Raw genomic sequence first — 22,744 nt, forward strand, 5'->3', positions numbered from 1 at the left:
AATATATGAACAACACTACATGGACTCAGTATGGTGTATTTATGTATTTATATATATATTGAATGTGTCAATTATTAAAGAAAAAGAAAACAATAGAGACAGTTTGTGAAAGTAGAAGGAGGAGAACATTGAGGAGGGAACATGAACATGATATAACAGTAAGGGATTGAAGACGATCAGAGTATATTTTATATATGTATGCAATATCATAACAGAGCCCATCATTTTCTACAATTAATAATGCTAAGAAAACTGGAAAAACATCTACTGATAATGAATTTACATATGTATGTACATATAATCTTATGTTACCATCTGTCAGAAACAAAACAAATTTGTATACTAAGAGATGGATATTTTTATTTTACACAAAAGATTAAATCTTGGATAAATATGGAAAAACAAACTCATATAGTTAAGTACATTTACAATTTTTGCAATGGACTTAGTCATAACATTTTCAGTGATTTTTGCATACACAAACAGTTACATCAGAACTAAAAGTCATGAAGCTTTTAGACTCCAACTGTATTTTTGAATAGAATTTATAGTTCCATTTAATTTTCCATGGCCCAGATAGCCTTTTGACTCCTAAGATCTTGTGCTTTCATGTTTCAATTTTCATTTCATTGTTAAGTAAAGGAAACTGTTATATGTTGTTAACAAATTTGTTTGAATTTTCCTTTAGATGGATTTTAAAATTGAATATACTTGGGATAGTTTTCCAGTGAGCCATGAGCCAGTTCGTATCAGGCTGAATCCATGTGACAAGGGATTGAAGATGGAGGTTAGTGCTCCATTTTTCAATGATCCTCCAGCCCCTCTTGGAGAACCAGGAAAGCCTTTCAGTGAACTGTGGAATTATGAAGGTAAGTAGAAGTATTGTATTTTATTACAAACATAAATCTTTTTCTAATAACCTCTCAGAGAACTATTATTTTATCTTGCTGTTAGGAAGTAATATGCTTGTGAACAACTGATGCAGTTTCTGATCTCGCCTAACCATCCGTCATCCTGACTTTCTACCCATTACCATGGGGCTCCAATATACAAGCAGAACAGAGAAAAATGGCAGGCCCAAATACAGATGTTTGTGTTGCTGCCACATTTCCTTTCTTTATGTATGTCATCTGCAGTAAAAAAAAGTTCATATTCCCCATTTTGTCCTCTAAGAATCTTTAAGTTGCCATCTTTACCATCAAAGTCTCCTGTGTAGGAATTGTAGTGTGTACTACTTACTGGAGAAATACTGTCAGTGTGAGATCTAATACTTACTTTCTGCTGTCAGGTAATCTCGCTTATCAAATTAAGGCCAAAAGACATAGCAGGAAATTAAATGGTTTCAGGTTTGTTCTCTGGCCTTCTTGTACTATATCCTTATCAAGCTGCAGGGTTCCTTCCGAGATACTGTTCATGATGCTATCTCCGTAGGTATAAAATATTACATTACATAAAATTAAGGATTTTCCCCAAGATCTCCCACCCAGTATATTTGGATTTTTATTTGCTTGATTAGCACAGAGCCCTTCTTCCAAGTTATCTTTTTTTTCTAAGTCTATTATTTTTCCTCTTTGAAACCTGAATGAACCTTTAATGCAACAAAAACAAATTATACTCAAGTATAATTTCATATTTATTTTTAAAAAGTTGTTTGTAGAAGTCTAGATAAGATCTGGCAAGTTTTAGACCAACATAGAAAGAATAAGTCTTAGGTTTTCATTTTGTATGTTTTATGCTGTTGTAATTACTTATAAGAAAGATGTACTACATTCACAATTAACTAATTTTTAAAGCTACTAATGCTCAGAAGTTCCTGAAATTATAATGAAAAAGACCACTATTTTAAATTAGTTTTTAAAAATTAGTTTGAAAAACACATTTTCGTGCTTGTAGAAGTGAGGAGACAACTTGAGGGAGTGGGTCATCTCTTCCCACCATGTGCATTCTGGCCCTCTAACATAGGCCATCAGGTGTGGTGGCCATAGGCTTGGTGGCAAGCACTATATTTGCTGAGCACCACATCAGCCCATCACTCTTTGTTTTTGTTGTGTTCATGTTGTAGACAGGTAACCCCTGGCACACCTGTGCATATACACACACACATTTAAATCTCATGTATATTTGATTCATTGCTCATACATTTAGTTACTACTCTATAAATAACCTATATAAATATGGAAGTCTTGTTATGCCAATACATATTTTACTCTTTGATTTTAGCAGCACTGTTGTGTTCTTTTACATAAAATGCATGTTTTATGTAACTTTATCAGTTTTGATGAATAATACGTGATTTCTTTATGTACAAGAGATAATTTTATATAAGAAGAGAGATGTTTACACCATCATTTCTAATTTTTTGAGTCATACTCTATTGGGTAGAATTCTACGTAATTTCCTTTTGTAGTTGTCTAATTTGTGTACTTGGAATAAATTCCAAGTTGAAGATAACTGGCCCAGAGCCCATCTGTGCAGAAAAGTTGATTTCCCTATGGCCTCAGCCTCACTAGGTTTTATATTTCCTCTTCTGTGGGAGAAATAGAGGTTAACTTATTACCTATGCTTTTCTTCTACACTCTATGTATTTATTTTACTCAGTTTCCTAATGGGGGATAGTATGATGATTTATGAAACTTAGTAATTCACTTTTTATTCTAAAGGAATAAATTATTTACTGCTTAACCAAAATGAAATTTCCTATGTCTTGTCTGATTTCACAAGTTGTGGAAGCATTCTTCTTGAATAATACAACTGAGCAGTATTTAGAAGTTGAACTTTGTCCGTAAGTATCAACTGTTTTTTCTTAATCACTATAACATGATTCGAACATACCTGTTTTATAGTTATAAGTTGTATGGTTGTAGTAAAGCTTACTAAGTTCAGCTAAGTAGAGGTCATATTAACTGGAGTTAATTTTAATTCTCTATTTTCTTGTACAATATATATGTTTAGAATTTGTATTTAAAATATATGTATATATGTGTGTATATATACATATACAAATATATCCTACATGTTTGAGTATATTATATTGATGTGATTTTTGATTTATTGATATAAATGATTTTGTAATAATGAAGGTTTTTTTACAAAGTGAAAAAATCATTATAAACAAATCATTACTTTTTATATCTGCACAATTAATATATTAAGTATTAGAAGTAAAGAGAGAGCTCCCATCCCTAACCAAAACAGTATCTCCAACTCACAACCACTTGCAAAGGAGAAATAGTTTTCTTCAATGGAATACCCCTGGGTATGCAAACCACACTTAAGGGCAGGCCCCATCCACAGCAATAGATGGCTGATATAAAATGACTTTAATGGTATTTTGGTAGATATTTATTTACTTTTTCTTTTGGGCTTTTTATTCATTAATGTATTCATTTTATATCCTGATTGCTGTTCTCTCCTCCCAGTTCTCCCCTCACAGAGTTCCTTCCCTGTTCCCCCTCCCTTTCTCCTCTGTGAGGGTCGGGGACCTTCTGGGTATCCCACCCTGGCACATCCAGTCTGCAGGATTAGGTTTATCTTCTCCCACTGAGAAAAACAGCAAGGCAGCCCAGTTTGGGGAAGGATTCCACAGACAGGCAACAGCTGTTGGGACAGCTTCTGCTCCAGTTTTTAGGGGACCCACATGGAAACAGCTGCATGTGCCAGGGCCTTAGTCCAGCCTATGTATGTTCTTTGGTTGGTGGCCCAATCTTTGAGAACCCCCAAGGGTCCAGGTTAGTTGATGTTGTTGGTCTTCCTGTGGAGATCCTATCATCAAGGATCTTAAAGTCTTCAATCCTTCCTCCAACTCTTCCATAAAAGCCCCCAAGCTCTGTCCAATGTTTGGCTATTGGTCTTTGCATCTGTTTCTGTCAGCTGCTGGGTGGAGCCTCTCAGAGGACAGTTATGCTAGACTCCTGTCTGCAAGCATAACAGAGTAAAATTAATAGTGCCAGGGACTGGTTCTTGCCCATGGGATGGGTCTCAAGTTGGGCCAGTTACTGGTTAACCATTCTTTATCTCTACTCCATCTTTGTCCCTGCATTTCTTCTAGACAGGACCAATTTAGGGTCGAAAGTTTTGGGGGTGGGTTAACGACCTTATCATTCCACTAGGGGTCCTGCCTGGCCACAGGAGGTGACCTCTTCATGTTACATAGTCCAACAGCTCTGCATCACAACTAAGGTCACCTGAATTGACATTGAGAGCTTCCCCCATCCCAGGTCTCTGGCACTTCCTAGAGATTACCCCCACGTCCCTTACTCCGGGCAGCTGCAGATTTCCATTTATTCTCCTGGCCTTCTGGCCCTCTCTCCTGTCTCTCCTCACACCTGATCCTAAACACCACCCCATTCCTCTCCCCGTCCCCTCCCTCCATCTGCCTCCTATGACTACTTTATTCCCCCTTCTCAGTGAGATTCAAGCATCCTTGCTTGGGCTTTCCTTCCTGTTTAGCTTCTTTGGGTCTGTGGAGTGGAGTGTGGATATATTGTACTTATGGCTAATATCTACTTATTTCTTTGTTTGTTTATTCATTCATTCTTTCTTTCACTTATTATCTTCTCTTTTGGACTTTAAAAAAATCTTACTGGTCTTTTGTTATATGTTAAGGTTTTTATTTTGTGTTTTTATTTTTGTTTGAATGTTTGTCTTTCAGTATATGTATGAATGTGTGTTGTATTTCTTGTTTTTTTTCTTTTTCTTTTTTTTTTTTTTTTTTTTTTTGGTGGAGTAAGGGTTTATTTTAGCTCACAATTCCAGATAATAGTTCATCAAAGTGGGGAAGTCACCATGACAGGAAGCTGAGCTAGGCAGTCCTGTCCACGGTCAAGAGCAGAGGGATGGTGATACATGCACACTTGTCCTTAGCTTGCTTTCCATATCTACTCTTTTTTTTTTTATTAACTTGAGTATTTCTTATATACATTTGGAGTGTTATTCCCTTTCCCAGTTTCCGGGCAAACATCCCCTTCCCCCCTTCCCTTCTTTATGGGTGTTCCCCTCCCCATCCTCCCCCCATTGCTGCCCTCCCCCCAACAATCTAGTTCACTGGGGGTTCAGTCTTAGCAGGACCCAGGGCTTCCCCTTCCACTGGTGCTCTTACTAGGATATTCATTGCTACCTACAAGGTCAGAGTCCAGGGTCAGTCCATGTGTAGTTGTTAGGTAGTGGCTTAGTCCCTGGAAGCTCTGGTTGCTTGGCATTGTTGTACATATGGGGTCTCGAGCCCCTTCATGCTCTTCAGGTTCTTTCTCTGATTCCTTCAACGGGGGTCCTATTCTCAGTTCAGTGGTTTGCTGCTATTCTGGCTGTGTCTCTCAGGAGCGATCTACATCCGGCTCCTGTCGGCCTGCACCTCTTTGTTTCATCCATCTTGTCTAATTGGATGGCTGTATATGTATGGGCCACATGTGGGGCAGGCTCTGAATGGGTGTTCCTTCAGTCTCTCTTTTAATCTTTGCCTCTCTCTTCCCTGCCAAGGGTATTCTTGTTCCCCTTTTAAAGAAGGAGTGAAGCATTCACATTTTGATCATCTGTCTTGAGTTTCATTTGTTCTAGGCATCTAGGGTAATTCAAGCATTTGGGCTAATAGCCACTTATCAATGAGTGCATACCATGTGTGTTTTTCTGTGATTGGGTTACCTCACTCAGGATGATATTTTCCAGTTCCAACCGTTTACCTACGAATTTCATAAAGTCGTTGTTTTTGATAGCTGAGTAATATTCCATTGTGTAGATGTACCACATTTTCTGTATCCATTCCTCTGTTGAAGGGCATCTGGGTTCTTTCCAGCTTCTGGCTATTATAAATAAGGCTGCGATGAACATAGTGGAGCACGTGTCTCTTGTATATGTTGAGGCATCTTTTGGGTATATGCCCAAGAGAGGTATAGCTGGATCCTCAGGCAGTTCAATGTCCAATTTTCTGAGGAACCTCCAGACTGATTTCCAGAATAGTTGTACCAGTCTGCAATCCCACCAACAATGGAGGAGTGTTCCTCTTTCTCCGCATCCTCGCAAGCATTTGCTGTCACCTGAGTTTTTGATCTTAGCCATTCTCACTGGTGTGAGGTGAAATCTCAGGTTTGTTTTGATTTGCATTTCCCTTATGACTAAAGATGTTGAACATTTCTTTAGGTGTTTCTCAGCCATTCGGCATTCCTCAGCTGTGAATTCTTTGTTTAGCTCTGAACCCCATTTTTTTTTCGGAGCTGGGGACCGAACCCAGGGCCTTGTGTTTGCTAGGCAAGCGCTCTACCACTGAGCTAAATCCCCAAACCCCTGAACCCCATTTTTAATAGGGTTATTTGTCTCCCTGCGGTGTAACTTCTTGAGTTCTTTGTATATTTTGGATATAAGGCCTCTATCTGTTGTAGGATTGGTAAAGCTCTTTTCCCAATCTGTTGGTTGCCGTTTTGTCCTAACCACAGTGTCCTTTGCCTTACAGAAGCTTTGCAGTTTTATGAGATCCCATTTGTCGATTCTTGATCTTAGAGCGTAAGCCATTGGTGTTTTGTTCAGGAAATTTTTTCCAGTGCCCATGTGTTCCAGATGCTTCCCCACTTTTTCTTCTATTAGTTTGAGTGTATCTGGTTTGATGTGGAGGTCCTTGATCCACTTGGACTTAAGCTTTGTACAGGGTGATAAGCATGGATCGATCTGTGTTCTTCTACATGTTGACCTCCAGTTGGACCAGCACCATTTGCTGAAAATGCTGTCTTTTTTCCATTGGATGGTTTTGGCTCCTTTGTCAAAAATCAAGTACCCATAGGTGTGTGGGTTCATTTCTGGGTCTTCAATTCTGTTCCATTGGTCTATCTGTCTGTCTCTGTACCAATACCATGCAGTTTTTATCACTATTGCTCTGTAATACTGCTTGAGTTCAGGGATAGTGATTCCCCCTGAAGTCCTTTTATTATTGAGGATAGTTTTAGCTATCCTGGGTTTTTTGTTATTCCAGATGAATTTGCAAATTGTTCTGTCTAACTCTTTGAAGAATTGGATTGGTATTTTGATGGGGATTGCATTGAATCTGTAGATCGCTTTTGGTAAAATGGCCACTTTTACTATATTAATCCTGCCAATCCATGAACATGGGAGATCTTTCCATCTTCTGATGTCTTCTTCAATTTCTTTCTTCGGAGTCTTGACCTTCTTAATGTACAGATCTTTTACTTGCTTAGTTAAAGTCACACCGAGGTACTTTATATTATTTGGGTCTATAATGGAGGGTGTCGTTTCCCTAATTTCTTTCTTGGCTTGTTTCTCTTTTGTGTAGAGGAAGGCTACTGATTTATTTGAGTTAATTTTATACCCAGCCACTTTGCTGAAGTTGTTTATCAGCTTTAGTAGTTCTCTGGTGGAACTTTTGGAGATCACTTAAATATACTATCATATCATCTGCAAATAGTGATATTTTGACTTCTTCTTTTCCGATCTGTATCCCCTTGATCTCCTTTTGTTGTCTGATTGCTCAGGCTAGAACTTCAAGAACTATATTGAATAAGTAGGGAGAGAGTGGGCAGCCTTGTCTAGTCCCTGATTTTAGTGGGATTGCTTCAAGTTTCTCTCCATTTAGTTTAATGGTAGCAACTGGTTTGGTATATATGGCTTTTACTATGTTTAGGTATGGGCCTTGAATTCCTATTCTTTCCAGGACTTTTATCATGAAGGGGTGTTGAATTTTGTCAAATGCTTTCTCAGCATCTAATGAAATGATCATGTGGTTTTGATCTTTCAGTTTGTTTATATAATGGATCACGTTGATGGTTTTCCGTATATTAAACCATCCCTGCATGCCTGGGATGAAGCCTACTTGATCATGGTGGATGATTGTTTTGATGTGCTCTTGGATTCGGTTTGCCAGAATTTTATTGAGTATTTTTGCGTCGATATTCATAAGGGAAATTGGTCTGAAGTTCTCTTTCTTTGTTGGGTCTTTGTGTGGTTTAGGTATGAGAGTAATTGTGGCTTCATAGAAGGAATTCGGCAGTGGTCCATCTGTTTCAATTTTGTGGAATAGTTTGGATAATATTGGTATGAGGTCTTCTATGAAGGTTTGATAGAATTCTGCACTAAACCGGTCTGGACCTGGGCTCTTTTTGGTTGGGAGACCTTTAATGACTGCTTCTATTTCCTTAGGAGTTATGGGGTTGTTTAACTGGTTTAATCTGTTCCTGATTTAACTTCGGTACCTGGTATCTGTGTAGGAAATTGTCCATTTCCTGCAGATTTTCAAGTTTTGTTGAATATAGGCTTTTATAGTAAGATCTGATGATTTTTTGAATTTCCTCTGAATCTGTAGTTATGTCTCCCTTTTCATTTCTGATTTTGTTAATTTGGACACACTCTCTGTGTCCTCTCATTAGTCTGGCTAAGGGTTTATCTATCTTGTTGATTTTCTCAAAGAACCAACTTTTGGTTCTGTTGACTCATTCTATGGTCCTTTTTGTTTCTACTTGGCTGATTTCAGCTCTGAGTTTGATTATTTCCTGCCTTCTACTCCTCCTGGGTGTATTTGCTTCTTTTTGTTCTAGAGCTTTTAGGTGTGCTATCAAGCTGCTGACATATGCTCTTTCCTGTTTCTTTCTGCAGGCACTCAGCGCTATGAGTTTTCTTCTTAGCACAGCTTTCATTGTGTCCCATAAGTTTGGGTATGTTGTATCTTCATTTTCATTAAATTCTAAAAAGTCTTTAATTTCTTTCTTTATTTCTTCCTTGACCAGGTTATCATTGAGTAGAGCATTGTTCAATTTCCACGTATATGTGGGCGTTCTTCCCTTATTGTTATTGAAGACCAGTTTTAGGCCGTGGTGGTCCGATAGCACGCATGGGATTATTTCTATCTTTCTGTACCTGTTGAGGCCCGTTTTTTGACCAAGTATATGGTCAATTTTGGAGAAAGTACCATGAGGAGCTGAGAAGAAGGTATATCCGGTTGCTTTAGGATAGAATGTTCTATAAATATCTGTTAAGTCCATTTGGCTCATGACTTTTCTTATTCTGTCTACGTCTCTGTTTAATTTCTGTTTCCATGATCTGTCCATTGATGAGAGCGGGGTGTTGAAATCACCTACTATTATTGTGTGAGGTGCAATGTGTGTTTTGAGCTTCAGTAAGGTTTCTTTTACGCATGTAGGTGCCCTTGTGTTTGGGGCATAGATATTTAGGATTGAGAGTTCATCTTGGTAAATTTTTCCTTTGATGAATATGAAGTGTCCTTCCTTATCTTTTTTGATGACTTTTAGTTGAAAATTGATTTTATTTGATATTAGAATGGCCACTCCAGCTTGCTTCTTCCGACCATTTGCTTGGAAAGTTGTTTTCCAGCCTTTCACTCTGAGGTAGTGTCTGTCTTTTTCTCTGAGGTGTGTTTCCTGTAGGCAGCAGAATGCAGGGTCCTCCTTGCGTGTCCAGATTGTTAATCTATGTCTTTTTATTGGGGAGTTGAGGCCATTGATGTTGAGAGATATTAAGGAATAGGGATTGTGGCTTCCTGTTACATTCATATTTGGATATGAGGTTATATTTGTGTGCTTTTCTTCTCTTTGTTTTGTTGGCTAGACAATTAGTTTCTTGCTTCTTCTAGGGTATATCTTGCCTCCTTATGTTGGGCTTTACCATTTATTATCCTTTGCAGTGGTGGATTTGCAGAAAGATATTGTGTAAATTTGGTTTTGTCATGGAATATCTTGGTTTCTCCATCTATGTTAATTGAGAGTTTTGCAGGATACAGTAACCTGGGCTGGCATTTGTATTCTCTTAGGGTCTGTATGACATCTGTCCAGGATCTTCTGGCCTTCATAGTTTCTGGCGAGAAGTCTGGTGTGATTCTGATAGGTTGGCCTTTATATGTTACTTGACCTTTTTCCCTTACTGCTTTTAATATTCTTTCTTTATTTTGTGCGTTTGGTGTTTTGACTGTTATGTGTCGGGAGGTGCTTCTTTTCTGGTCCAATCTACTTGGATTTCTGTAGAGTTCTTTTATGCCTATGGGTATCTCTTTTTTTAGGTTTGAGAAATTTTCTTCTATGATTTTGTTGAAGATATTTACTGGTCCTTTGAGCTGGGAGTCTTCACTCTCTTCTATACCTATTATCCTTAGGTTTGATCTTCTCATTGAGTCCTGGATTTCCTGTATGTTTTGGACCAGTAGCTTTTTCCGCTTTACATTATCTTTGACAGTTGAGTCAATGATTTCTATGGAATCTTCTGCTCCTGAGATTGTCTCTTCCATCTCTTGTATTTTGTTGGTGAAGCTCATATCTACAGCTCCTTGTCTCTTACTTTGGTTTTCTATATCCAGGGTTGTTTCCATGTGTTCTTTCTTGATTGCTTCTATTTCCATTTTTAATTCCCTCAACTGTTTGATTGTGTTTTCCTGGAATTCTTTCAGGGATTTTTGTGACTCCTCTCTATGGGCTTCTACTTGTTTATTTATGTTTTCCTCGAATTCTTTCAGGGATTTTTGTGATTCCTCTCTGTAGGCTTCTACTTGTTTATTAATATTTTCCTGTGTTTCTCTAAGGGAGTTCTTCACATCTTTCTTGAAGTCCTCCAGCATCATGATCAAATATGATTTTGAAACTAGATCTTGCTTTTCTGGTGTGTTTGGATATTCCTTGTTTGTTTTGGTGGGAGAATTGGGCTCCGATGATGCCATGTAGTCTTGGTTTCTGTTGCTTGGGTTCCTGCGCTTGCCTCTCGCCATCAGATTATCTCTAGTGTTACTTTGTTCTGCTATTTCTGACAGTGGCTAGACTGTCCTATAAGCCTGTGTATCAGGAGTGCTGTAGACCTGTTTTCCTGTTTTCTTTCAGCCATTTATGGGGACAGAGTGTTCTGCTTTCGGGCGTGTAGTTTTTCCTATCTACAGGTCTTCAGCTGTTCCTGTGGGCCTGTGTCTGGAGTTCACCAGGCAGGTCACCTGCAGCAGAAAAGTTGGTCTTACCTGTGGTCCTGAGGCTCAAGTTTGCTGGTGGGGTGTTGCTTATGATCTCTCTGCCGCGGCAGCAACCAGGAAGATCTGCGCCGCCCTTTCCGGGAGCTTTTGTGCACCAGGGTTCCAGATGGAGTTTGGTGTTTTCCCCCGGCTTCAGAGATGTGTGCAGAGTGCAGTCTCTTCTGGTTTCCCAGGCGTGTCTGCCTCTCTGAAGGTTTAGCTCTCCCTTCCACGGGATTTGGGTGCAGAGAACTGTTTATCCGGTCAGTCTCTTCAGGTTCTGGCGGTGTCTCAGACGCAGCGGTTCTGCTGCTCCTGAACCCTCCTCTACGGGAACCGTAGAGGCCGTATACAGTTTCCTCTTGGGCCAGGGATGTGGGCAGTGGTGGGCAGTGTTGGTGGTCTCTTCTGCTCTGCAGCCTCAGGAGTGCCCACCTGACCAGGCGGTGAGGTCTCCTCTTGTGTTTTTTCTTAGTGTGTGTCTGTGCGTACCTATGTTTTATTTTAGCCAGGTGTGAAGTTAGATGGGTGAGGAATGGGAAGATATTCCAGGAGATAGAGAGGAAACTATGATAAGAATATATAGCATGAAAACATTTATTTTCAAAGAAAAAGAGACATAAAGATACACTGAATTACTACTACCTTACAGAAATGTTTCTTTTAGGTTCTTGAATGATTAAACTTTATATATTATAAAATTGTGTATTCATGTATTTATTCATTTAGCTATCATACATTCTTTCTAACACGTTGTATGCCATTTTTGCATTTAATGCTAAGAATTTAATCTTAATTTAATTTAAACATACCTAAAGTTTCCAAGTCTCACATTGAAAATATTACTCCTGAAATTTTTGTTTGTTTGTTTTTTTTGTTTTTTTTTTTTTTCGGAGCTGGGGACCGAATCCAGGGCCTTGTGGTTGCTAGGCAAGCACTCTACCACTGAGCTAAATCCCCAACCCCTTTTTTGTTTGTTTTTGAGACAAAGTCTTACTGTATAGCTCTGACAAGTCTGGAACTCATGGAGAGTAAAGGTGTGAGCCACTATGCCCAGCTTTCTTGGAATTTCTTCCACTTTCAGTACTTACTTGGTAACTTTATGTAGTGACCAATGTTTTTTCATAAGTAGGTGTAAAAAGGAAACTTAGGCTTATCTATTATCTAAATTGTAGCATGCTTTTGATACATGAAATATCTCTATATATGCCTATTATTTATTTTAGACATCACTTAAATATTTTCCAGTATCAGTGCCTTTGTTCCTTTTTAAAGTGACAAGAGAGCCCCAGTTAATTCACACAAAACTTTAGCTGTCTTTTCCCCTATGTTAGGTGTTAATTGCTTGTTTTATGCTAACTCTAACATGGAAAGTGAAGTTATTTGCAGTTTTTTTTGGTGAGGGTCTCACTATGCAGCCCTGGTTAGCCTGGAGCACACAGAAATCACCCACCTTTGCCTCCCAAGTGTTCAGACTGAAGATGCTCACCACACCGGGCCTGCAGTTATTTTTTTAAAATCAGAATTAGATATGTTTTCATGTTATCTTTCAACTATCACGACAAAGCATTTTATTTAAAGTTATGATTAGTTCTTATAAACATTCATGAAAAGTAGGAAAATTTTAACTATTTGCTAACTTTCACCTTACAGTTGAAAAAGAAAACTAAGACAAACATTTCTAATTTGAGTAAAAGACAGCAAAGAAGTTGGATTTGCCAAAATTCCCAATTTAAGCTATAGATTTCTTTTTTGTTTTTTCATTTTTAAAAAGCACTTATTCATTTGTTATAGGTGTATGTATATATATATTTATGTGTATATATGTGCCATGGCTCACATGTGAAGAACAGAGTACAATTTGCAGGAGTAAATTCTCTCTTTCTACCATGTTGGTTCAAGGAATTGAACTCAGAACATCAGGCTTAGCAGGAAGCTCCTCTGCGTGCTGAGCCATTTCACTGGCCTCTGTCATTTTCTTTCATAAGGTAGTATCAGTTTATTTTTATGAAGTGACAATTTTAATATTAGATACATAGAAAAATAGACAGTTTTTTCCTTAAGAAACTACATGGTAGCCATTGTGTGTACAATTTTTTAAAAAATTAAGATTTACAGGATGGTTTTGTTTCATATACATCAGGATAGTTAATAATCAAGAATCACTTTTTTTTTTTTTTGGCCTCAGGGTGTCAGTTCTTGCACTGGATCATTAACAGCTAGGAAGGCAGCAAGAACACTGTTTTAATTTGTGAGAAGTTTTACACATCCTACGATCTTCCTAAAGCTTCATAAAAACAATAAAATTAATCAGAGGATTGTTAAATGGGAAGTATTACTTGTCTTCTGTTAGAGGACTTTACTGAAGAAAAATCCTTCCTCAAAAAGCTCACAAAGGACCATCTATCTGGGTAGAAATGTATGATAGACTTCCAGAGGCAGAAAATTTACTTTCTGTAAATATACACAAACTTGTTTCTTTTTTTTTCTTTCTTTCTTTTTTTTTTTTTTTGGTTCTTTTTTTCGGAGCTGGGGACCGAACCCAGGGCCTTGCGCTTGCTAGGCAAGCGCTCTACCACTGAGCTAAATCCCCAACCCCCACAATCTTGTTTCTTACTGAGTCAGATAATCCCACTAATTCATTCCCATTAGAATTCCTTTTGAGAGTATGTTATATTTGTCTGTGGAGATGTGACATTGGTGCCTGAAGAAATGGTAGAAAGTTGGAAATCAGGTGGCAGACTGTTCAAAGATAGCAATGTGAAAAAAAATGGTGACAACTTTAAGCCTGTGCCTCGTTGACTAGCTTTGGTCAACCTGTATTTTCCATTTCCTACCTCACTACTGAGTCCCGATGAAGTTTTCTTACAGAAAGAATCTTTGGTTAAGCTGTTAAATCAAGATTTGGAAATTGGCTCTAGCTTCCCTTGGGCTGCTTTAGTTTTGCAGCTGTTTTATTTAAACTCCAAGTACTATGATTATCACTCTGTTCCTTCTCTCATACATTGTGTTTTCTAACCAAATGAAGTATTTTGTATAATTTCCTATCTAAAGACTTTGACAAGAAGGGGCAGTGAGATTGCTAGTGGGTGAAGAACATGATAAGTGGTGCTAGCCAGTGAAACGCTATGATTTGGCAGCAGTGGTTTATGAAATGGTAATTTCATAGTTGCCATTTCTAAGTAATATGACACACTGGCTCTCCCTGTAGTTTTCCAATATTATATTGCACTTTTTAGTTATTTGGAAATTTATCTGAAAGACACACATTCCAGATAGAATAGAAGGTAAAAAGATAATGTTTTTCCCTAACACTCATGAGGAATCTTAATTTTAACAGACATGGACAACATTTAGTTCTTTTACTTTCTGGAAGAAGAAATGTTTGGAAAGTGAGTAAAGAAACATATGAAAAAAATATTTTAATGCACAACAGGTGCATCAATCATATGTTTGAACTTTCCTTTTGTATTTCTAATAGAAAGAGCTTGCATTATCATTCAAAGTGTCCAGAGGAGAGACTCATTGGGAAGGTGAAGCTTTTCTTCCTTGGAGTTATTTTCCATCAAAAGTGACACGATTTAACTCATTTGCAATCCATGGATCAAATGATAAAAGAGTTTATGAAGCGCTTTACCCTGTGCCACAACCTGAGCTGCAACAAGGACAAAATCCTGACTTGTAAGTAGAAAATCAGTGGAGGTATGTTCTAACTGCAGTTTGGGAAATGAGTTCTTGGTACAGCAGCAGTAACACTTGGTGCTTGATGATAACATACATTTAAGTACATAATAAGAGCTTTTTAAAATTTATTATATATTTCTTTACTATGATAAGAGCTTTTTGTTCTCTTAGGAGCTTCAACTTTTGACCAGGGTAGACCATCTCATTACTGTCAGCAAAGCACTCAGTTTTTCATAACTGTATGAGAAAGCTAATTAGTAGTGCTATATCAGCTCTTACTGGTATGGCTTCAAGTTAACTTACAATTCTTTTCCTAGATAAAATAGCCAGAGGGATCTATCTATTTTTGTGGTGGAGATAGAGGGATTATAAACCGTTTTCTTTGTTACTAAAGAACTTAAACAGTAGTCATGTCTCTATTCTCTTAGTTGCTTCATTAGAATAAGAGAATCAACTATGTTTCTAGGTAACCTTGCTTGTGATAAAATGACTTTTTATTTGTCAAATGATATCTAGACTAAGTAATTCTGAATGAATTATATGATGGAGACAGTGTGACTTAGGGAATCTACTTTAACAGGTATGTTATCTGTGGGGCTCTTGAGTTTATGCCCTATGAATGGTTGTCAGAGGTCATGGTTCCTGTGAGGCAGCAGAATTTAATTTAAGATAAGGTACCTTCAATACTTATCTAATTTGAGTTTCTTTTCTCTTGGCATCTTAAGCTACTTTCTAAGAGCAACATAGCCATGGTGATGGCTTCTAAATGCTTCACGCATTGCTTCAAGGACTAGTCCCTTAAGGCAACCTTGCTTGTGATAAAATGACTAAGGTCAAAAAGGCAGAGATGTCCCAACTAGGATGCCTCTGCCAGGCTCTGCTAAACATCCTGACTCCCCAGTGCTGACCACACTGAGTCCACTGAGAGACACACAGCAGGAACCATGGCAGGTAGAAGCATGGCAGAAGCTTATAGCGCAGAGCTTTACAGAAGCCTTTGCTCACTAAGCTACTAGAGAACACTTCAGGGTCTTTTTGGAATGAAAACAAGATCATCACTCTCATATGGTAGTCTCCTTTTCTTTGGCAAAGAAAGAACACAAATTTGTCTTTTTTATATATATATATTTTTTTTTTTTAATTAACTTGAGTATTTCTTATATACATTTCGAGTGTTATTCCCTTTCCAGGTTTCCGGGCAAACATCCCCCTCCCCCCTCCCCTTCCTTATGGGTGTTCCCCTCCCAACCCTCCCCCCATTGCCGCCCTCCCCCCATAGACTAGTTCACTGGGGGTTCAGTCTTAGCAGGACCCAGGGCTTCCCCTTCCACTGGTGCTCTTACTAGGATATTCATTGCTACCTATGGGGTCAGAGTCCAGGGTCAGTCCATGTATAGTCTTTAGGTAGTGGCTTAGTCCCTGGAAGCTCTGGTTGCTTAGCATTGTTGTACTTTTGGGGTCTCGAGCCCCTTCAAGCTCTTCCAGTTCTTTCTCTGATTCCTTCAATAGGGGACCTATTCTCAGTTCAGTGGTTTGCTGCTGGAATTCGCCTCTGTATTTGCTGTATTCTGGCTGTGTCTCTCAGGAGCGATCTACATCCGGCTCCTGTCAGTCTGCACTTCTTTGCTTCATCCATCTTGTCTAATTGGGTGGCTGTATATGTATGGGCCACATGTGGGGCAGGCTCTGAATGGGTGTTCCTTCAGTCTCTGTTTTAATCTTTGCCTCTCCCTTCCCTGCCAAGGGTATTCTTTTTCCTCATTTAAAGAAGGAGTGAAGCATTCACATTTTGATCATCCGTCTTGAGTTTCGTTTGTTCTAGGGATCTAGGGTAATTCAAGCATTTGGGCTAATAGCCACTTATCAATGAGTGCATACCATGTATGTCTTTCTGTGATTGGGTTAGCTCACTCAGGATGATATTTTCCAGTTCCAACCATTTGCCTACGAATTTCATAAACTCGTTGTTTTTGATAGCTGAGTAATATTCCATTGTGTAGATGTACCACATTTTCTGTATCCATTCCTCTGTTGAAGGGCATCTGGGTTCTTTCCATTTTCTGGCTATTATAAATAAGGCTGCGATGAACATAGTGGAGCACGTGTCTTTTTTATATGTTGAGGCATCTTTTGGGTATATGCCCAAGAGCGGTATAGCTGGATCCTCAGGCAGTTCAATGTCCAATTTTCTGAGGAACCTCCAGACTGATTTCCAGAATGGTTTTACCAGTCTGCAATCCCAACAACAATGGAGGAGTGTTCCTCTTTCTCCACATCCTCGCCAGCATCTGCTGTCACCTGAGTTTTTGATCTTAGCCAATCGCACTGGTGTGAGGTGAAATCTCAGGGTTGTTTTGATTTGCATTTCCCTTATGACTAAAGATGTTGAACATTTCTTTAGGTGTTTCTCAGCCATTCGGCATTCCTCAGCTGTGAATTCTTTGTTTAGCTCTGAACCCCATTTTTTAATAGGGTTATTTGTTTCCCTGCGGTCTAACTTCTTGAGTTCTTTGTATATTTTGGATATAAGGCCTCTATCTGTTGTAGGATTGGTAAAGATCTTTTCCCAATCTGTTGGTTGCCGTTTTGTCCTAACCACAGTGTCCTTTGCCTTACAGAAGCTTTGCAGTTTTATGAGATCCCATTTGTCGATTCTTGATCTTAGAGCATAAGCCATTGGTGTTTTGTTCAGGAAATTTTTTCCAGTGCCCATGTGTTCCAGATGTTTCCCTAGTTTTTCTTCTATTAGTTTGAGTGTGTCTGGTTTGATGTGGAGGTCCTTGATCCACTTGGACTTAAGCTTTGTACAGGGTGATAAGCATGGATCGATCTGCATTCTTCTACATGTTGCCCTCCAGTTGAACCAGCACCATTTGCTGAAAATGCTATCTTTTTTCCATTGGATGGTTTTGGCTCCTTTGTCAAAAATCAAGTGACCATAGGTGTGTGGGTTCATTTCTGGGTCTTCAATTCTATTCCATTGGTCTATCTGTCTGTCTCTGTACCAATACCATGCAGTTTTTATCACTATTGCTCTGTAATACTGCTTGAGTTCAGGGATAGTGATTCCCCCTGAAGTCCTTTTATTGTTGAGGATAGCTTTAGCTATCCTGGGTTTTTTGTTATTCCAGATGAATTTGCAAATTGTTCTGTCTAACTCTTTGAAGAATTGGATTGGTATTTTGATGGGGATTGCATTGAATCTGTAGATTGCTTTTGGTAAAATGGCCATTTTTACTATATTAATCCTGCCAATCCATGAGCATGGGAGATCTTTCCATCTTCTGAGGTCTTCTTCAATTTCTTTCCTCAGTGTCTTGAAGTTCTTATTGTACAGATCTTTTACTTGCTTGGTTAAAGTCACACCGAGGTACTTTATATTATTTGGGTCTATTATGAAGGGTGTCGTTTCCCTAATTTCTTTCTCGGCTTGTTTCTCTTTTGTATGGAGGAAGGCAACTGATTTATTTGAGTTAATTTTATACCCAGCCACTTTGCTGAAGTTGTTTATCAGCTTTAGTAGTTCTCTGGTGGAACTTTTGGGATCACTTAAATATACTATCATGTCATCTGCAAATAGTGATATTTTGACCTCTTCTTTTCCGATCTGTATCCCCTTGTTCTCCTTTTGTTGTCTGATTGCTCTGGCTAGAACTTCAAGAACTATATTGAATAAGTAGGGAGAGAGTGGGCAGCCTTGTCTAGTCCCTGATTTTAGTGGGATTGCTTCAAGTTTCTCTCCATTTAGTTTAATGTTAGCAACTGGTTTGCTGTATATGGCTTTTACTATGTTTAGGTATGGGCCTTGAATTCCTATTCTTTCCAGGACTTTTATCATGAAGGGGTGTTGAATTTTGTCAAATGCTTTCTCAGCATCTAATGAAATGATCATGTGGTTCTGTTCTTTCAGTTTGTTTATATAATGGATCACGGTGATGGTTTTCCGTATATTAAACCATCCCTGCATGCCTGGGATGAAGCCTACTTGATCATGGTGGATGATTGTTTTGATGTGCTCTTGAATTCGGTTTGCCAGAATTTTATTGAGTATTTTTGCGTCGATATTCATAAGGGAAATTGGTCTGAAGTTCTCTTTCTTTGTTGTGTCTTTGTGTGGTTTAGATATAAGAGTAATTGTGGCTTCGTAGAAGGAATTCGGTAGGGCTCCATCTGTTTCAATTTTGTGGAATAGTTTGGATAACATTGTTATGAGGTCTTCTATGAAGGTTTGATAGAATTCTGCACTAAACCCGTCTGGACCTGGGCTCTTTTTGGTTGGGAGACCTTTAATGACTGCTTCTATTTCCTTAGGAGTTATGGGGTTGTTTAACTGGTTTATCTGTTCCTGATTTAACTTCGATACCTGGTATCTGTCTAGGAAATTGTCCATTTCCTGAAGATTTTTAAATTTTGTTGAATATAGGTTTTTATAGTAAGATCTGATGATTTTTTGAATTTCCTCTGAATCTGTAGTTATGTCTCCCTTTTCATTTCTGATTTTGTTAATTTGGACGCACACTCTGTGTCCTCTCGTTAGTCTGGCTAAGGGTTTATCTATCTTGTTGATTTTCTCAAAGAACCAACTTTTGGTTCTGTTGATTCTTTCTATGGTCCTTTTTGTTTCTACTTGGTTGATTTCAGCTCTGAGTTTGATTATTTCCTGCCTTCTATTCCTCCTGGGTGTATTTGCTTCTTTTTCTTCTAGAGCTTTTAGGTGTGCTGTCAAGCTGCTGACATATGCTCTTTCCTGTTTCTTTCTGCAGGCACTCAGCGCTATGAGTTTTCCTCTTAGCACAGCTTTCAATGTGTCCCATAAGTTTGAGTATGTTGTATCTTCATTTTCATTAAATTCTAAAAAGTTTTTAATTTCTTTCTTTACTTCTTCCTTGACCAGGTTATCATTGAGTAGAGCATTATTCAATTTCCACGTATATGTGGGCATTCTTCCCTTATTGTTATTGAAGACCAGTTTTAGGCCGTGGTGGTCCGATAGCACGCATGGGATTATTTCTATCTTTCTGTACCTGTTGAGGCCCGTTTTTTGACCAATTATATGGTCAATTTTGGAGAAAGTACCATGAGGAGCTGAGAAGAAGGTATATCCTTTTGCTTTAGGATAGAATGTTCTATAAATATCCGTTAAGTCCATTTGACTCATGACTTCTCTTAGTCTGTCGACATCACTGTTTAATTTTTGTTTCCATGATCTGTCCATTGATGAGAGTGGGGTGTTGAAATCCCCCACTATTATTGTGTGAGGTGCAATGTGTGTTTTGAGCTTTAGTAAGGTTTCTTTTACGTATGTAGGTGCCCTTGTATTTGGGGCATAGATATTTAGGATTGAGAGTTCATCTTGGTGGATTTTTCCTTTGATGAATATGAAGTGTCCTTCCTTATCTTTTTTGATGACTTTTATTTGGAAATTGATTTTGTTTGATATTAGAATGGCTACTCCAGCTTGCTTCTTCTGACCATTTGCTTGGAAAGTTGTTTTCCAGCCTTTCACTTTGAGGTAGTGTCTGTCTTTGTCTCTGAGGTGTGTTTCCTGTAGGCAGCAGAATGCAGGGTCCTCATTGCGTATCCAATTTGTTAATCTATGTCTTTTTATTGGGGAGTTGAGGCCATTGATATTGAGAGATATTAAGGAATAGTGATTATTGTTTCCCTTTATATTCATATTTGGATGTGAGGTTATGTTTGTGTGCTTACATTCTCTTTGTTTTGTTGCCAAGACGATTAGTTTCTTGCTTCTTCTAGGGTATAGCTTGCCTCCTTATGTTGGGCTTTACCATTTATTATCCTTTGTTGTGCTGGATTTGTAGAAAGATATTGTGTAAATTTGGTTTTGTCATGGAATATCTTGGTTTCTCCATCTATGTTAATTGAGAGTTTTGCTGGATACAGTAACCTGGGCTGGCATTTGTGTTCTCTTAGGGTCTGTATGACATCAGTCCAGGATCTTCTGGCCTTCATAGTTTCTGGCGAGAAGTCTGGTGTGATTCTGATAGGTCTCCCTTTATATGTTACTTGACCTTTTTCCCTTACTGCTTTTAATATTCTTTCTTTATTTTGTGCGTTTGGTGTTTTGACAATTATGTGACGGGAGGTGTTTCTTTTCTGGTCCAATCTATTTGGACTTCTGTAGGCTTCTTGTATGTCTATGGGTATCTCTTTTTTTAGGTTAGGGAAGTTTTCTTCTATGATTTTGTTGAAGATATTTACTGGTCCTTTGAGCTGGGAGTCTTCACTCTCTTCTATACCTATTATCCTTAGGTTTGATCTTCTCATTGAGTCCTGGATTTCCTGTATGTTTTGGACCAGTAGCTTTTTCCGCTTTACATTATCTTTGACAGTTGAGTCAATGATTTCTATGGAATCTTCTGCTCCTGAGATTCTCTCTTCCATCTCTTGTATTCTGTTGGTGAAGCTTGTATCTACAGCTCCTTGTCTCTTCTTTTGGTTTTCTATATCCAGGGTTGTTTCCATGTGTTCTTTCTTGATTGCTTCTATTTCCATTTTTAATTCCTTCAAGTGTTTGATTGTGTTTTCCTGGAATTCTTTCAGGGATTTTTGCGATTCCTCTCTGTAGGCTTCTACTTGTTTATTAATGTTTTCGTGTGTTTCCCTAAGTGTGTTCATTTCTTTCTTGAAGTCCTCCAGCATCATGATCAAATATGATTTTGAAACTAGATCTTGCTTTTCTGGTGTGTTTTGATATTCCATGTTTGTTTTGGTGGGAGAATTGGGCTCCGATGATGGCATGTAGTTTTGGTTTCTGTTGCTTGGGTTCCTGCGCTTGCCTCTCGCCATCAGATTATCTCTAGTGTTACTTTGTTCTGCTATTTCTGACAGTGGCTAGACTGTCCTATACGCCTGTGTGTCAGGAGTGCTGTAGACCTGTTTTCCTCTCTTTCAGTCAGTTATGGGGACAGAGTGTTCTGCTTTCGGGCGTGTAGTTTTTCCTATCTACAGGTCTTCAGCTGTTCCTGTGGGCCTGTGTCTTGAGTTCACCAGGCAGCTTTCTTGCAGCAGAAAATTTGGTCTTACCTGTGGTCCTGAGGCTCAAGTTCGCTCGTGGGGTGCTGCCCACGGGCTCTCTGCAGCGGCAGCAACCAGGAAGACCTGTGCCGCCCCTTCCGGGAGCTTCAGTGCACCAGGGTTCCAGATGGTCTTTGGCTTTTTCCTCTGGCGTCCGAGATGTGTGTGCAGGGAACAGTCTCTTCTGGTTTCCCAGGCTTGTCTGCCTCTCTGAAGGTTTAGCTCTCCCTCCCACGGGATTTGGGTGCAGAGAACTGTTTATCCGGTCTGTTTCTTTCAGGTTCCGGATGTGTCTCAGGCAGGTGTCCTGCCGCTCCTGGGCCCTCCCCCACGGGAGCCCAGCGGCCTTATACAGTTTCCTCTTGGGCCAGGGATGTGGGCAGGGGTGTGCAGTGTTGGTGGTCTCTTCCGCTCTGCAGCCTCAGGAGTGCCCACCTGACCAGGCGGTTGGGTCTCTCTCTCACCGGGTCTGGGAGCAGAGAGCTGCTGCGGGCCGGGATCTGCGGGTGTGGGACTTCCGGTAAACACAGAACGTGCCCGGTCCTAGAGAAATTCTGCTTCCGTGTGTCCCAAGCTCACCAGGCAGCTTTCTTGCAGCAGAAAATTTGGTCTTACCTGTGGTCCCGAGGCTCAGGTTCGCTCGTGGGGTGCTGCCCAGGGCCTCTCTGCAGCGGCCGCAACCAGGAAGACCTGTGCCGCCCCTTCCGGGAGCTTCAGTGCACCAGGGTTCCAGATGGTCTTTGGCTTTTTCCTCTGGCGTCCGAGATGTGTGTGCAGGGAGCAGTCTCTTCTGGTTTCCCAGGCTTGTCTGCCTCTCTGAAGGTTTAGCTCTCCCTCCCACGGGATTTGGGTGCAGAGAACTGTTTATCCGGTCTGTTTCTTTCAGGTTCCGGCGGTGTCTCCTTTTTTTTTTTTTTTTTTTTCCGGAGCTTGGGACTGAACCCAGGGCCTTGCGCTTGCTAGGCAAGCGCTCTACCGCTGAGCTAAATCCCCAACCCACAAATTTGTCTTTTAAATTGAATCAAGACTTTCAAAGTTTGAATATAAAAGCTTATGATTTGTTTACAGCTAGAATGAGTTAGATTG

At 39.3% G+C, this 22,744-nt stretch overlaps 1 protein-coding gene across 8 annotated transcripts in view; it reads left to right on the forward strand.

Annotated features, from left to right (window-relative positions):
* The window catches only part of C2h4orf33 (similar to human chromosome 4 open reading frame 33), a 77,181-nt gene that overhangs the window by 5,166 nt on the left and 49,271 nt on the right, over positions 1-22,744 (forward strand). For 7 of the 8 annotated variants that reach the window (XR_015665297.1, XR_015665298.1, XM_087626331.1 and 4 more), the window contains exons 3-6: positions 689-869; positions 2,722-2,782; positions 14,277-14,328; positions 14,418-14,617. Coding sequence is in view for 6 of the 8 variants with exons in the window: in XM_087626331.1 (XP_087482457.1) it covers positions 689-869; positions 2,722-2,782; positions 14,277-14,328; positions 14,418-14,617 (494 nt within the window). In the remaining 2 variants the exon portion in view is untranslated. The remainder of the gene's footprint in view (positions 1-688; positions 870-2,721; positions 2,783-14,276; positions 14,329-14,417; positions 14,618-22,744) is intronic. The other variant, XM_087626336.1, reaches the window with a different exon arrangement.

The sequence above is a fragment of the Rattus norvegicus genome, chromosome 2, assembly GCF_021556685.1.
Source record: "Rattus norvegicus strain SHRSP/BbbUtx chromosome 2, alternate assembly SHRSP_T2T, whole genome shotgun sequence".
Classification (NCBI taxonomy): domain Eukaryota; kingdom Metazoa; phylum Chordata; class Mammalia; order Rodentia; family Muridae; genus Rattus; species Rattus norvegicus.